General features: G+C 44.4%; 1 protein-coding gene across 1 annotated transcript; it reads right to left on the bottom strand.

Annotated features, from left to right (window-relative positions):
• Positions 1-731: 731 nt before the first annotated feature.
• On the bottom strand, positions 732-17,051 carry SF3A1 (splicing factor 3a subunit 1). Its single transcript, XM_083590019.1, has 18 exons — positions 16,624-17,051; positions 16,213-16,502; positions 14,633-14,745; positions 14,190-14,394; positions 13,452-13,709; positions 12,246-12,320; positions 11,338-11,488; positions 10,265-10,458; positions 9,485-9,602; positions 9,171-9,356; positions 8,316-8,437; positions 7,933-8,175; positions 7,403-7,613; positions 6,257-6,286; positions 4,239-4,393; positions 3,621-3,722; positions 2,380-2,451; positions 732-1,745 (listed from the first exon to the last, which is right to left on the bottom strand). Exons 2-18 carry the CDS (start codon positions 16,273-16,275, stop codon positions 1,644-1,646), a joined length of 2,400 nt encoding a protein of 799 aa, XP_083446145.1. The 5' UTR covers positions 16,276-16,502; positions 16,624-17,051; the 3' UTR covers positions 732-1,643.
• Positions 17,052-17,091: the final 40 nt, after the last annotated feature.

The following is a 17,091-nucleotide window of genomic DNA, read 5'->3' on the forward strand; positions in this document are numbered from 1 at the left end:
AGCCCAAGCATGCCCTTTGGGACTTGCTTTGTAATCTTTTGACCATCTATTTGCATAGTAAACTGCCTCAACAGTTGAAAGACAAATGATTTAAACAGCTTTCTCTAGGACGGCGCCTTCTAAATGATTTGGACTCAAATTCCCATCAGTCTCAGCTAGAGCAGCAATGCTGCCTGGGGCTGATGGGAGCTGTAGTCCAAAACATCTCTAGGGCAACAGCCTGGGACAGGCTAATTTAGAACCTACAGTCATAACTCATTACGTTTGGTTCAGGTTACGTCTTTTCAGGTCGCGTCCCGCAGCAACCCAGAAGTACCGGAAAGGGTTACTTCTGGGTTTTGCCGCTCGCGCATGCGCAGACGCTCCAAATGACGTCACACACATACGCAGAAGTGGCAAAACGTGACCCGCACACGTTCAGGTTGCGTTCTGCTCATGTTGCAAACGGGGCTGCGGAACAGATCCCGTTCACAACCAGAGGTACCACTGTATTGTGTAACTCTTTAGCCGTGATAAGGAAAGGCTCCAAAAGCCTCTGCCACCAAAATTACAGCCTTCGATTATCAAAAACCTAGACTCAATAAGCAAGTGTGGCTGCACTGCAGGGGGTAAAGATAAGAGACTTGAACAGCATCTTAATCTACTGCCCTCTGAAGGCTTCTTTCAGCCTTTAGAACGTCTTGGGTGGAAAGACAAGGAGCGATTTGCAAAAAAGACACACAGATTTAAAATCATTTCCATATTTTGTATTGAAGTCAGTGAAAGTGTGTTACACATTTGTCAGGTTCATATTGTTTGATGAGTAATCTCCCAAACTAAGAGGGTTAAATCTTGGCAAGATTCTGAGGAATCTAGCGCAAGCCCCCTGAAGCTCATGTGTTGGTCAAACACTTAATACAGAAGGCCAGGAGCCAAGAACAAAGTGACTTCTTTTTCTTTCAACTCAAAAGCAATGCAATGGAGGAGGTAAGTTGCTCCAAAGCAGGAGGGTGGGGAGTAAAAAATTATGCTGGGCTAATGCAAACCGCTTCCAGGAATCCTGACTGTTTCCACTGTTCTGAATAAGGGCTCACATTGCAGGTTTACTGTGTTACCAGCTTCTTCCATCTCTGTTGTCTGACCATTCCCAGGAAATCCAGGTTGTTGCAAAAGACATCAGAGCTCAGAGATTTCACATGGAAAATCACAAATGCTTTTATTACACTAGTTATTTGGAATAAGGAAGTTAAACTGAAATGTTTCATCCAGAAGGTATCATTCTCTTATATGCCTTCCAAAAGTTGAATGCACATGGTCAGATCTAATCAAAGCTAAGAGAGATCTTAGCCGCAGAGGCAAAACGTTGCAAGAAATTAAAACACAAGACCACTGAAAAGAAATGCTAGCCAAGCAGCAATTCTGATAACATTGTGAATATATAGCACGAGCTGCTGAAATATACACACATCAACTTGAAAAATAATTCACAGTGACTCCAAGGGCATCAACAACTTTCTCCAGTTGAAGGGATTACCAGATACAAGCTGAAGGTACAAAGCATTGCCCATGTGGAAACGCCATGCGGATATTACTCAGGAGCTGGCAGATTCTGGCAGCTTGTCTTGTGCCATATGCTGTGTGGCAGCTGCCTTGCCAATGGAGTCCTACTTCTTTCTACCTCCTCTTTCTTTGAGTGCTAAGTGGATCACTGACCCGCTGGTCATGTTGTAATAAGCCAGAGAGTTGGAATCTTTGATGAAGATGCCCTGAAAAGACAAGACACAAGAGGGTCTCAACAGTGCTAAGCTTTGTGCTTGGCAAGGAAAACAAAACCCACCCGTTGCACCAGAAGGAAACCACAGGAAGCTGCCTTGCACAAAGTCACACCATTGGTCCATCTAGCTCATCACTGTCTACACTGACCAGCAGCCCCACCTGGAGATGCTGGGGAATGAATATGGGATTTCCTGCATGCAAAGCAGCCGCTCTACCACTGAGTTACAGCCCTTCCTTCATATCTCAGCATGGAATGCGAATCATGGCATTTGCGATTTAAGCTTGAAAAAGGCAAGGGAACAGATAAGGCACAGGGCTGGGATCTTCAGACACTCAGGGTTAAGTGGAATGCTCTCCCCAAGGAGGTTCAGCTGGCACCTTCATTTAGGCACCAGGCAGAAATTTTCCTCTTCAGTCAGGCCTTTAGTTGATTAACATGCTACATACCCTTTTAAATGTGTTTGTGGGAGACGGTGGAGAGGAGAGAGGTTATTGGTTTGTTTTTGTTCTTGTTTTTATTATGTCTTTTGTATCTTGTATTTTTATGTTGTGAACCCTGAGATCTATGAATGAAGAACGGCAAACTAACTAACTAATTAAGGGCCAACGGGACCACACACCCACCTCATATTGGAGCTTTTGTTTCCCAGCAGGCATTCCAGTGGCCTCGTGAATCTTGACCTTGATAACAGAAACCTAGGAACCAGAAGAAACGCACAAACACCTTCAATGAAATTGGGCACTATACAAGGGATTGGACAGCACATGCTTGGGAAACATAACATGATAGACAGGAAAAGGCTTGCAATGAATGTCATAAAAGAAAAGCTGTATCAAGCAAGAGAGAAATGAATCAGGGAGAAGGGATGCCAAATGGTGACTCATTAGTTAAATCTGGTCAGGTATTTTACCCCAGAAATGGTAAAAGCTTTGCCTGCTGCTTCATGGTTATAAACAGCCACGCATTGTTCTCTCTTTTAATACCTGCTGTGCATCTTTACATGTTAGCATTATTATTATTATTATTATTATTATTATTATTATTATTATTATTATATTTCTGAGGTGCTTTTCCCAAGCTGGCTTATAGAAATATAAAATACATGTAAATATACAGTGTTTAAAACTAAGCAGTAAAAGAGCAATCCAATATTTAATACTAAACACATACACCCCATTAAAATCAGCAATACAAAAACTGGAAGAATATACAAGCAGCCTTTCCCCCCAAAATTAAACACTGATGACCAGGAAAAGCAGCCCATTAGATGACATCAAATGCTTGAGAACAGAGGAAAGTTTTAAACTGGGGCCAAAAAAGACAGTAGCAGCACCATGTGGGTCTTGCTGCGGAGTTTTTTTTCCTACAAACAGGTAGCAACTCTCTGAACCTCTCCAGAATGAAGAGAGATTTTGGTGTAGATCTTAATGCATGGGTAGATTCATGTTGGGAGAGACATTCCATTAAGCAGTGTGGTGCTGAACTGTGTAAACCTTATAGCACACTGATTTGGGCCTGGAAATGCACAGCCTGAACGGGTGCTAAAAGGTACAATCACCTGGCTGCAACAATTAATCTGGCTACTGTATTCTGCAGCAGCTGCAGTTCCTGAAGAGTCTTCAAGGGCCGCCCCACATAATCTAACATTTTTATATGTAACTCTCTGCTGCAACACCTGCACTCCACAAGTAGTAAGACAATATTTATAGATTGCGATGGTTTTATTAATGGCACCTGGCCGCTGATAAAGATGGGGATCATTTTATGAAGCAAAATACTCTTTCCAAACCCCAGATAACTGTCTGAAGAGCAAAGCAGTCATTGACAACAGAGAAACAGGCCACCCATTGCTTGGGCCACATACCTGGTCAGAGAGAGGGAGGGTGAACACCAGCACCTGGCCATTCAGCTTCCATTCAGTCTTGTCCTGCATGTTAGGAACTTGAACTTTGACTGTGACTGGGCCCTAAGGGAGTAAGAAGAATTATACTGTTAAGGGGTGTGTTAAGAAGAGCCTGCTGGATCAGGCCAATGGCCCACCTAGTTCAGCATCCTGTTCTCACAGCGGCCAACCAGATGCCTGTAGGAAATCCACAAGCAGGATTCGAGCTCTCTCCTGTCCTGTGGTTTCCAGCAACTGGTATTCAGAAGCATTACTGCCTGACTGTGAAGGCAGAGCATAGCCATTGTGGCTTGCAGCCATTGATAGCCACCTCCTCCATGAATTTGTCAAATCTGACAAAGGAGAAGAAGGGAGAACCAATGAGAAAATAGATAAAGAGACCTCTGCTTCTTCCTGGAAGGCTGCCCTTCCACCTTTTGAATTCCTTTCCCTTGCAAATTCCCCTATTCAGATTGCAAGTGGAGAACTTCAGGCTGGCAACCCAGCTTAATCGGAATGTGAAGGGTCGCTGATCACCCAAGCCGCTAGAGGATTCCTCTGGCCTAAGATCAAAGCACCATTATTTATTTAAGCGCACACCTTGTTTCTGCGCAGGAATTCCTCTTCCGGCATCAGGTTCTCTTCAGATTTCAGCTTCTTGGAGGCCGGCTCATCATCCATGGGAGGTGGAGGGTGGACAGGAGGCATAGGGGCCGGAGCACTCACTGGCGCCACAGGAGGAGCTGGAACAAAAGCTGAAGGGGTGGGGAAGAGTATTATTCTGCAAGAAAATCACTAGTGGCATTTGGAGCAAAAGACGTGGACAGAACCCCAAAGCAGTGGTGTCAAATGTAGAAAAAGCCTGGTATAGTCCCATCTCCATTTCTGCTGGAGAAGGTAGCACAGGAAGCATGTGTGGAGGGATCATCCAATGCTAATCAAGAGCAAAACAACTCACTTATGAGCTTGCTTGCATGAAACTACTAAGGGGTGTTTGTGTCTCTGCTGCCCACCTCCCGACCTTTAGAAATAAGGTGATTTTATGTTTTTGGTGTATGCTAAAAACCTTTTTGTTCGCCAAAGCACTCTCAGAATAGTGTTATTGGTTATGCATAGTATTAGTCACTGTGAAGGTGTGGAGTTGTATCTTTTTTTTAAAAAAATTGTTTTACTTCTCATGTATCAAATGCCCTTTATTCTTTTGACCGCTGCTATGGTTACTTTAAATATTAAAGCGTTTTATATGTGTTTTTTAAAATGTAAGCAACAATTTTGCTTGATTTTTATAGAAAGGCAGGGTATAAAAATAGCAGGGTTTTTTTTTTAATAAAAAAGGATCCTTAAAATACATTTCCTGGTCACAAGAAGGTGGAATGAAAATCTCTTGAAAGAGTTACATTTGACACCATTGCCTTTAGGGAAAGAAAAGAGACCAAAAGAAAAAAGAAAAGCAAGAGTAAGTAGAAACTCCCAAGGCATAAAAGCTGTGTTAAAATGAGATTAGTTGAGCTAAAAAGCCTAGGAAAATTCTCAGCTTCTCCTATCCAAGCACTGCGAAAGTCAGGACATCACACCTGCCGGAAGTCTAAGCTTCAGTGCTTCTAAGTAAGGAAAATGTGGGAATGTAGAAAGCTCTGCTTTGTAGCAATAAAATGAAGGTTAAATAAGGGGGGGGGGGGGAGATGAACGCACCTAAACACATGTGATGCATCTGCTATCCCAGAGTAGGCTGAAGTCCCTTTCCTAGGCTTTGCTTCAGCTGCGTAGGAAGTTAATGCTAGTCGTGAGCTTTATGACGCAAGTATTGCTATGGTCAAGTTGCCCTTGTTTCCTTAAGGGTCCCCATGAACTATCCTGGGCTGCAACTGCACATGTGCCTGACCAGAAGTGTACAGCTAAAAATGCAATATGTGAATCTGGCCGTGCTCTGTTCCCTGGGTTTCAAATACTTGGGTCTGGCGACTACTTTCCACCCACTTAAAAAAAAAAAAAATCACAGATCTTTCAACTCCACTGTGAACTCTTTGGCCTGGAATGACTGGGGTATTAAGCATTTAAGAAAATTACAAAAATTTCAGACAAGAACATTTCCACGTGACAGCCAGGGATCTAAGTGACTCGATAGCATCTTATTGATGTACCTTGAGCTACTTATCTCAAACTTGGATGGCGGTCATTGAAAAGAGGGAGAGCCACACACAAAGCAGCCAGACCATAAAGGCGAGATGAGGGGGGCAAGGCTTAAAGCTACTTTGCAACAACTATAGTGGGTGTGAAGCAACTGAAACACAGACAGAAGACTCTGGCTCTTTCCAAGGGCACAAAGTGGCTCTTCCTCTAGTCCTGCCTTTGTTTCTCTTGCAAAACGACTGTGTCTGGAGAACTGGCACCCAAGCTAGCATGCAGCCACAAGAATCTTTGAAGAGCGGCGACAATCAGGCCAAGTAGTCTACAAAAGGTCAAGAACTATTGACACACAGAGACGCACACCACAGCCAGGAATCCCCGGTACCACTCTGGACAGACGAGAAGTGAAGGCATGCAAATTAAGAGCTCGACTTGAAGGTTAGTGATTAGCTGAGTTACCTCCGAGGTCACAATGACACTTAAGAAGTTACCTGGACTGCTGACTGGTCCCTGTCTGTATCCTATATTGTAACAATTAAATATAATTAGTCAATGGCTTAGCTCACCTGAAACCTATGAGATAATAAAATAGTGCCTATTTAGATTTCATTATTTAAAACGGAAAACTCTACAGGAAAGCACAAAGGTTCCAGGCCGCTCCTTTGTCACATACAATGGTCAAGAATATACTGTAATGTCGCAGAGCACACTTTCAACTTATTGGGTTCAAGAACTGGGGTTGGCGGTATGTGCTTTTCCATACCTATGCGGAAGAACGGGTCTCTGATTTAGAAAGAAAACTTGCAAGCCAACTCCTGTGTAAATGCAGCCAGCACCACAGTCTTTGTACATCAGTGAAGCATCCTAGAGGATTGAAAATGCAAGATCTAGTCTACCCTCATCCCCGTAGATGGTGGGAAGAATGATCTTGGGCCATGGAAGAAACTGAAAGCAGCCTGCCTCAGTTTCTCTGTGGAAAAGGGGCTATGGGTAGGAAAAGGTCATGGAGCATAAACAATAGACTATGCAACAATTTTTAACCCTTCATGTGAGAAAAGGAATTGGAAGGCCAGGGAGAATGAGGATGAAATTCTAAGTTCATTTTGGAAGAGGGGAACAACCAATTTGGAACAAGTAGGAGGAATTCTGTTTCTGCCCAACATTTCCTCCCTCTTCTTTTCTAGACTTCAAACTTTTGGGAGAAAGGAGTCACCTGTATAACTGTTACCAACTACAGATTATTATTTTTTTTAAAAGCACACACGGTGATCATCACAAGACAATACATAGGGTAAGGCTGTCACGGTGGCATCGTATCAAACCCAAAGATGTCACCAATTTTAACACAACTGTTATTATTCATTCAGCAAATGCAGTGACTAAATTTTAGCAGTGTTGACCTCCAGGGCTTAATTCCATTGCAGAAATGGCTTTTCGGTATGGAGAATCCCAGTGAAGCCTGCAGAAACTTTTGATCAAAGACTTGCAGGTAAAGTGCAGCTGCTGAATGCAGTAGCTATAGGACCACTGAGGAAAATGCGCCAACAGAAGCAAATTCTGAGACCGAGAGGAATCCTGACGGGCTTCCACAATTCCCAAAACTTATTTAGCCCGAGGTGAGATTGTTCAGCACTGACCTGTTGGCACAATCATGGGAGGGGGCCGTGGAGCCATGATGGGTGGGGCCGAAGGTGGCATTGGAACTACGTTGATCCGAGGGGCATGTATGATCGGTGGCATCGGAGCAGCGATGACAGAGCCTGGAGGTAAGCGGACCACGGAAGTCATTGGTGGACGAGGCATGACGGGAACAGCGCTGACAACTGTTGTACGGACAGGTGGTGGCATCTAGAAGACGTAAGAATACAGGAAGTTGCTTTATGCTGAACCATGCCATGTAGGTCCATCTAGCTCAGTATGACTGGCACAGACTGGCAGCCATTCTCCAGGGATTCAGACAGGGAATTTCTCTTGGCTCTACCTGGAGATACTGGGGATCAAACCAGAGGCCTTCCGCATGCAAAGCCTGTGCTTTGCCACTGAGACGTGACCCTTCCCCAAGCAAGGCAATTCAGCTTACAAGATGCAAATTAAAACCTGGCTCCCTCTGCCAAATAGAAGAAGCCCTTTAAGCAGAGGAGCTTCCTATGGAACAAGTGGGGCTTACCGAGGGCGGGCGAGGCACTGATGCGATTGGCGGAGCGCTGGTTTGGATGTTTGGGGCCGACGAGAGGGGTGGGGGCTGGGGCATCTCATTGGGTTTGCTCGGACCAATCTTCTCCTTGCTGTCATCCTCTGGCACCAGCCCTTTGGCCTTATGGATAGCCTCAATCTGCTCCTGAAGGGTAATGTTGGCCTGAGCTGCCTGCTGAGTTCGGGCCATGCTGCCAGAGTGGCCATCCCAGGTCACCTAGTAAAACAGAAAACAGGTGAGTCTTAGTGCCTTTTGCTTTCACACTAACTAGAGTTAAGCCACTGGAGGAGGAGGAGGCTTTCTTTCCTTCACACTTCCGGTAGCAGAGCGCTTTTTAGCCTGGCTCCCTGCCATACCTTCTCTTCTGGTTTCTGGATCTCTTCTTCCCCAATTTTCTTGCCGATAGCTGTCTCTTCAACACCAAAAATATCGGTACGGCGCTCAGCCAGCTGTTTCAAGCTGCTTTCAATGTCCAAGCCTGGAAAGTATGAGTAAAATGGGAGAGTTTGCCATGGTGGTTTTTTTTTTGTTTTGTTTTTTTGGTCCTTCAAGATAGGGCACTGCTCATAGGTTCTAAGCCATCTGTTGTCGCTACTCCCATAAAATGGGCAAACAGAAATGGGATGCACTGAAAAATTTAGCCATCTGAAAATTTTGGCCGCCAAGATAGTGTTCTACCTTCTCCATTCACTACTTTGTCAGGGCTCTGGACAACCCAAACCAGGCACAGGTTTTTATATATTTCTTATGCTTATAAAGCCCATTCTTTCATTAAAAAACTCAAGAGCAGCTGACATGTAGTTGATATTCAAATATATACTTATTGCATTCTGAATTATTACTGGGTATTGTTTTTTCTTTTATATACCTTTATTAGCTGCTTTGAACATCCCCGTTTGGAGAGGAAAACGCGTTAGACGTTTTACTACAGAATCAAATGAATTGCAGTGTAGTAAACACACCTGCCCCCAAAACACCTTTTGAAATTTGATGCCTACCTGCCGCTTGATAACTGTCCTCTTATAAAACTAAAGTTAATCCAACGTAATTCATTTATCTATTAATTTATTAGCACGGAATGATTCTAATTATTTCAGAAGAGCATTATAGTATCTGACTAGTTTCCTTCAGACACGCATAAACATGTAATCAAGGTTAACACAAGAAAAAAATATGTCGATAAAAGACCACTAAAACCTTGCTGGACTGACCTGGGGCATAGACCTCATCATCGCTCTGCTTCTCCCGGAGAGAGCGATCCCTTTGCTCCAACCAGCGGGGATCCAGAAGCCCAATCCGCATATGTTCTTGCATTTTGCTGGCAGGGATTTTCTCCCCCGTGATGGGGGAGACAAGATACTCATCTGGGGCCGGAGTTGGTGGCAAAGGCTTAGATGCTGGAGAGAGGAGAGAGAGAGAGAGAGAAGAGAGATATACAGTTAGAAATGTCAGGAAAGATTATGACCACTGGATCTAGAATGCAACCCAGTCACAAAACCCCACCTGATCTTAACCCCAAGCTTACCTTTAGGGTCATAATCTTTCCTGACAATGACTTGGTCTGGAGTAGGAGGAAGAGGTGGTGGCATCGGAGTTTCTGGAGGTGGTGGAACTTTTTGACTCTCATCTTCCTCATCAGAGCCCTTCAAAAAAAATTTTTTAAGTGAAGGATCATGAAGCATGATTCTCTAGAAAGGCTCAACTCAGTTTTCTTAGTAAGAAGACAAACCAGGCTTAAGCAAGTCTCTTCCCTGATTTAAGCTGGCACCAGTTAGCTCAATTGGTTAAGAGCATGGTGCTAATAACGCCAAGGTCATGGGTTTGATCCCCATATGGGTGCATATTCCTGCATCACAGGGAGTTACTGATCCACAGAGTCCCTTCAAACTCTATGATTCTATCATACCTTTGCGGCTGGCTTGTTCAAGCCTTGAGCTTATGAAAAGCTGCACTTCGAACCATCAGCAGACTTGTGGGAATATGAATGTGCAGCGTGTTATGCAAAGGACCCTTACAGGGCTTAAACTAGACTGTTTTCAAAACCCTCTCTCATCCCTTGTAGGTTTACGGCTAAAGGACAAAGATCTTCTAAAACTTTTGGAACCTTTCCCCCACCACCAGACGTTAAAACTTGAGCCCCAGTTTAAGTTCAGCAGAGCATTAAGGTCCAGGACACCAGCTATGCAGCACCAGAAACAAACTCTTACGAACATTACTTTACTGAGTACAGAGATTAAGAGATTCAGAAAGACTACTTTCAAGCTTCGCCACACCAAAAACACTTTCCCGCAGACTAACTGCTCACCTCATCCATGTCCTGCACTTGGGTATCCTGGTCCAACTGAGATGGTGCCTCCTCAGTCTTTTCTTGTTTCTCATCTTCATCATCTGACTCCACTTCCATCTCCACTTCTTCACTTTCGCCAAACTTCTCATAGCGCTCCTGGATGAGAATTCGAGCACCTAGCTCCTCGGGAGTGGTGGGAGGAGGGAAGTTCCCTGCAAAAAAAGGGGGGGATCATACCTTTGGTGAAACTTAAGTTACACAGCTGAGAACAGCATCATGTGTCTTCCCTAGACAAGCTTCTTGTTAAGGGTCCACCTCAGTAGGAAGTGACTGGACTTCTGGGCTGGGGGGTGGGGGCTCTGTAAGCTTCACTTTTTTCTGATATTTGTGGGATTCAAGAAGCAGAGTTCAAATGCAGGTCTTGCTTGCCGCTTCCATTTCATTTGCACCTGCTTTTCAAGTATATTGCAGTCTTCTCCAGGACCCCCCTGAGGAGGGAGGCTCAGAGGATGATGACGAGGGAAAGAAGGGCCTTTTCAGTTGTTGCTCTGTGTGTGTGTGTCTTCCCCAGCAAGGTCCACTTGGGACCTTTAGTGTTATCTACTTGACATCACGTAAAGACGTATATTCCGCCCCCCCCCCCCAAGGCTTTTAATAAACTTGAGATGTTAATAAGTTTACTGCCCAAGTTTCCTATGGCTGTTTTGTGGATTGATGTGGATTTATATTTATATTTTTTAATATTTTTTAAAATGTAAGTTGCTTGGAAACCTTCAAGTAACAAGCAGCTAACTAGAATAATGATGATAATAATGATGATAATAAAATAATGATGATAATAATATAAAATAATAATAATAATAATAATAATAATAATAATATATTAATATACAGACGGTTCCTGGAGGACTTTGTTGGAAAGTAGCTATACAGTGCTTCCTTAGAGGGATAACAGATGAGTTATTCAATATTTTCATTGAGTCTAAGCGGCTTTTCTCTTCCTGACATATGCACAGAGCCTTCTTATGTTGGATTCAATGAGGCTTTGAGAGAGGTCAAGCTATGCATTTCAGCAAAGTAAATGACCCAACCTTGCTCGGAGGGCTGGAAGTCCACGGTTTCCACCACCACAAAATCATGCCAATCGATCTGGGCATAAGCAACGCGCTCTCGCTCCTTTTCCTCCTCTTCCTTCTTCCGCTCTCGCTCCTGAAACTTGGCCCACTCCACTCTGTAACACGCCTGCACAAAGCATCAAGTAACATTAAAAAAAAAACCCAGTAACTGTGTTTTTGGATACATTCTCGATAAGCACCAAGGTCAACTGCTTTCAAGTGCCCCCAAAACTCAGCTTGAAGGCACTGACAAGGCCATATCCTCCCACTTCAGTCATGGAAAGAGCTGGGTTGGTGGTAATTGCAGATGTTGGCTGGCTACCAAGGGTAGTTCAGATTAACTGGATCACTGCACTTAAGAATCTGATGATGGTAGACACATTTGAAAATTACACATTGTGGGATATTTTGAGAGGCAGTGTAGTGGTTAGCGTGCTAGACTGTGTCCTGGGTCTAAATCCCCACTCAGCCATGAAATTCACTGGGTGGCCTGGGCCAGCCATTACCTCTCAGCCTAACCTACCTCATGGTAGGTTTGCCCCTTTGCAGGAAAGGTGAAATAGAAATGCAATAAATAAAATAAAAAGGTGTTTGGTAGTAACGCGAAGTGATACAATCACAAAAGGAGAATCAAAGGTCCACCTTGCCTTTATTACAAATAAGGCCACTGAGATGTAAGACTGCAATCCTACACTTGCTCACCTAGGAGGAAGCTCCACTGAACTCAGTGAGGCTTACACCTGGGTAACATATATACCTCTATAGGACTGCACCGAGTATTGGCAGAAATTCAAAGCGATATAAGATGGTTAGCTCAGAAGAGCGTTTTCAGATTATTTAAACCTAGCAAAGGGCAGTCATGTAAAGAACTCTTAACTGCTTACCTGATCCAATACTTCTTTGGGGTTTTCTGCCTCCTTCTTAAGTTTTATGATCAAACCCTTGGGTGGAATCAAGATCTGGAAAAAAAAATTCAATAGGCTACTGAGACATCAGTTCCAGTTAGGGTTTTCTTCTTGCCCAAGCAATCAATAGTCTGCATTAAGAAAAGCTTGCAGTATGTATAATTAATGCAAAATAACTTCTGCCAGTTATTTTTATAGTTTATTCCAGGTTTGCAAGTCACAGTAATGGGCTGGGAGGTATGTGCGACACTTGAGGTCTTATTCATCCACCCACTCAGCTTCTGAGATATCAGCAAGAAACGCCGCACGTTTTCAAGCATATCTTAGCAGTCATGAGGACTAGAAACTTGTTTGTTGAGCTGTCATTTTCAAAGAAAAGCTTAATTCTGTGCTCTTTTTTTTCTCTCTCCCAGTCTTTGCCTGAAAGTAGGAACTTTAAGGAACAGTACAGGATGCAGAGAAGATGGCAACTATTTGCCATAATTGGCAAGGGGTATAGCTATGACTTAGGCAAGCCAGCTCCTATTAGACAAAGCCTCCATATTTGGAGGCAGCAGTGTTTCTGAATGCCAGTTGCTGGAAACCAGAGGAGGGGAGAATGCTAATGTTCTGTTTGCTGGTTTCCCACAAGCATCTGGTTGGCCAGGATGCTGGACTAGATGGGCCACTGGCCAGATCCAGCAGGCTATTCTAATAATAATAATAATAATAATAATAATAATAATAATAATAATAATAATGAGTTTCCCCAGCCACTCTGAGCGGCTCCCAATCGAATGTTAAAAACAACACAGCATTAAATATTAAAAACTTCCCTAACCAGGGCTGCCTTCAGATGTCTTTTAAAGATAGGATAGCTGCTTATTTCCTTCACATCTGAAGGGAGGGTGTTCCACAAAAACAGAACAATTCTGCTATCATTTCCACTGCTTCTCCTGTTTGCTATGGAACAGATTTTCTTTTTATCTTGCCATATTCACACAAAGAATGTGCAATCAGTATTAGGGCACCTTAATGCCTGGGGTGTGCCTACTTTCCCCTCCAAAATCCCTGCAAGGATTTCTTTTCAAGCCAGACAGCAAGCCTTCAAAGTCTGTCACTGTGAAATGCACATGTTGCTCTGCGTAAATAGAACTGTCCTCAGGCTTGCTCAAATGAATCCTCCTGGCATCTGAGATTTGTTACCTTAGTGTACTGTTCAACCAGTTTGGTGAAGTAGTTGAAGAGACTGTGCTGTGGGCGCAGGAAGTCAAATTGGTAATTCCTCTGCTCTTTCTGCATCAACTGGGTGAGGAACTGCCTGCCGTTCCGAGCAACAAACTGGGCTGTCAGCTTTACCACGTCCAAGTCAAAGGCTGAGATCGAGGGAGGGTCTGCAATGAACTCAAATTCCGGAGGAGGCTCTTTTGGAACCACAGTCTCCTGAATCACCTGGGCTTGTACCTGCGGAAGGAACACAGAAATGGATCACCACTCATACCCAACCTCACTTAGGTGCACAGGTCAGGTGTCCCTGTATTTGCTGCTCTGTGGTTTGAACCATTCCTAGAAAGCCTCTGCCAACCAGGTGCCCTTCAGATGGCTTGGCTGTGTTGGCAGGGGCTGATGGTAATTGCAGTCCAAACCATCTAGAGGGCACCAGGTTGGTGAAGTTTGTTCTTACCTCCACAGTGAGCTGGTGTGGGGAACCTGTGGCCCTCCAAATGTCGCTGAACTACAATGCCCTTGGCCACTGACCCTGCTTGCTAGGGCTGATGGGTGTTGTAGGTAAGCAACATCTAGAGGGGCCAAAAGTTCCTCACTTCTGCCAGTGAGGCATGAATGGAAGGAAAAGGCCAAGAGAAATTTGTTGGCAGTTGGCCTTCCCTCCTGCAGCACCATGAAAGATAAGAGACAGATGAAGACAAGAGAGGAACCGCTTACCTTTTGGGGAAGCTGCTGTTGTGCACTCTGCTGTGCCTGCATGACTTTGGGAATGGCTGCCGAGGGCTCCTGTGCCTTCCCTTCCTTGAACTCATTGACTTTGTGGCGATAGTAGGCATGGTAAGGATCGTTGGGGTTCAAGAAGTTAAATTTGGGATTGTTGATTTCATTCTGCCTGATGCGGGCTTCAAACTCAGGACCATTTCTGGAAAGGTTATATAGCAAAAATCAGCACCAAACCAAAATTTAAAATTCCTCAAAAGCCACCAAGGACAGGCACAGTATCCAACCCACACAAAAAATTACTGCCAACCCTGAGTCCTCACTGCCTTTGTCCCTTAACACATTTGATTAGCTATGCATGCTGAGGCTGCCTCAACCACCCTCTTAGCTTATCTCTGCAAGAAGCTGATATTCCAAGAGTCCAGTCTAGGGTGACCTACCTGGCTACAAAACTGGCTGTCTTGTCCACGATATTCCGAACCTCTGGAGGAGGATAAATAATTCCCACCACGGGCTTGGCTGGTGTTGCTTCTTCTTTCGGTTCATCTTCTGGCTGCAATTAAAAGTGAATATGGCATAAAAAGAAAGCAGACCAAGGAGCTTTCAAAAACCAGTTTGCTGAGGAAAAAAATCAAGTATAACCTCAAAGCAATAGTCTCTATTGCGGGATTGTTCTGTTGTGAAAGACTGAGCTAAACATCACAGCTCCTTGTTTAAATCTCCTTAGTGGGATGGCCTTAGAAATGTATCTATCACCTCAGTTTCAGGCCCCCATCCCACCCTTTGTTATCTTTCTGTCAGCGGATGAAGACTGTTTTATTCCAACATGCTTTGGGGGGCTGTTTTTAAAGCAATTGGGTTTGTTTTTTAATAGTGTTGTGTTGTTTTCACTATGTCTTTCAATGGATCTGTTTTTATAGTTTTAATTCTTTTATAGTTTAATTACTTTTATCTTAAGTATTATATTTTATATGTTGTTAATCTTCTGCATTTTAACTGTGTTGTTCTAATTTGTTCACACTGCCTTGAGTCCTGGTCTGGGAAAGAATGCTCTGTGTTTGTGTGTGCGGATAGATATAATAATAATAATAATAATAATAATAATAATAATAATTGTAGTAGTCTGGAGGGTGGCAGCACCATTGTTATAGATCTTCAGACGCCAGGCAAAAACCTTCCTTCTTAAAGCAGGCCTTTGGCTTTTAATTATCTATGGCCTTTTAGAGTGGGTAGGATGTTTTCATGAAGCAGTTTTAATGTGTGCATGAATTTTGTTTTTAACCCGTTTTTGTATGAGGCTTTGAGCCATCGTGGCAAAAAAAGCAGCTTATAAATTTAATAAACAACCACATTTCCCATCATCACCAGCCAGAATGGCCAATGGCCAGGGATGATGATAATAATAATTTATTATTTATACCCCGCCCATCTGGCTGAGTTTCCCCAGCCACTCTGGGTGGCTCCAAATCGAGTGTTAAAAACAATACAGCATTAAATATTATAAACTTCCCTAAACAGGGGTGCCTTCAGATGTCTTTTAAAAATAGGATAGCTGCTTATTTCCTTGACATCAGATGGGAGGGCGTTCCACAGGGGAGGTGCCACTACCAAGAAGGCCCTTTGTCTGGTTCCCTGTAACCTCACTTCTCGCAGGGAGGGAACTGCCAGAAGGTCCTTGGAGCTGGACCTCAGTGTGCGGGCTGAACGATGGAGGTGGAGACGCTCCTTCAGGTATACTGGGCCGAGGCCGTTTAGGGTTGAGAAGAGCTGGCAGTCACGCAAACTGTGGGGGGCATAGGTTCCCCATTCTCCACTTTAGAAAATCCCCATACAGCCACGCATCCGCGGGCTGCAAACTACGCCTCCCAGCATGCACCGCTCTCGTCCCGCAAGGCATCCTGGGAGGAGGACCTCCCCCTTCAGGAGGCCTTGGACATTAACCAGGGTTGGGGGGTGGGGTGGAAAGATGAAGGAACCTCAGAGAGTGGGCTTCTGCTAAACGGATCAGGCCGAAAATTACCTGCTTCGCTTCAGGGGGCGCTGGCTGGGCAGGCGCCATCGCCTGCACAGGCCCGGCCGGCATGGCGGCTCTTCGCTCCGACGTTAGACGCGCGGCGCTCAACAAAACACCGAGCTCGGCGACAAAATGGCGTCGCCGTCAGCCGTGGCTGCGCGCGCATGCAGAGCGGCCACGTCAAAGGAAGGAGGAGCGGTATAAGTATGGGGGGGGGCTGTTTGGCGCATGCGCGTTGTCCTCTTCGAGCCCGTTTGAGGCACCGGAGACGGTGAGAGTCTGCGGCTCCCCTGATTCTTCACATAAAGTTAAGGCAAATACTTGCAGAGCCTTTAACCTTCACTTCCAGACCCGAGCGCATTATTTGTTTATGTCCTTGCAAATGAAAACATGATTTTGAAATAAAATAAAGGATACACCTGACCTATGCATGTTTACTCGAAAGTAAATCTCATCCTGTTCAATCCTGTTCTAATATCAAGCACAGTATAGATGAGTTTCACCCTGAGGGATGTCAAGGGAACACCTCCTTCCACCCAATTCTGGCCAATATTGTTGTGAGCGGGGGCAAGTGCGATTATTATTATTATTGCGTGCATCTGATTTTTAAAAAGTTTGTCAGACTTTTCCCGTTTTCGCATTCTCTTCCTCACATCCCTCCCCTCCCACCGGGATTTCGTTCTGATCCAGCAGCCCAATTATCCAACTTTAATGCATCTGATCAAGGAAACTCTGCTATCGCAGTATGTACATCCCTTAGGTCTCTAAAGTGCCACAATAAAAATCTTGGGTCTTCGAAGTGTCGGAAGACGCTTGGACATCCCCCTGCCCTCCGGGATTCCTTCCCTAACATGGGCTCCGCTCTGCATAGAGCGACTGGTCAAA

The sequence above is a fragment of the Podarcis filfolensis genome, assembly GCF_964270895.1.
Source record: "Podarcis filfolensis genome assembly, chromosome: 16".
In the NCBI taxonomy this organism is placed as follows: Eukaryota; Metazoa; Chordata; class Lepidosauria; order Squamata; family Lacertidae; genus Podarcis; species Podarcis filfolensis.

Bases quoted from the DNA above. Each gene is read 5' to 3' on its own strand.
- SF3A1 (XM_083590019.1), bottom strand. From the start codon at position 16,275: ATGCCGGCCGGGCCTGTGCAGGCGATGGCGCCTGCCCAGCCAGCGCCC. The intron at 12,321-13,451 runs GTAACAAATCTC...TTTTTTTTCCAG, and splicing joins TGGTTGAACAGTACACTAAG to ATCTTGATTCCACCCAAGGG. The intron at 11,489-12,245 runs GTAAGCAGTTAA...TGCTTTGTGCAG, and splicing joins CCAAAGAAGTATTGGATCAG to GCGTGTTACAGAGTGGAGTG.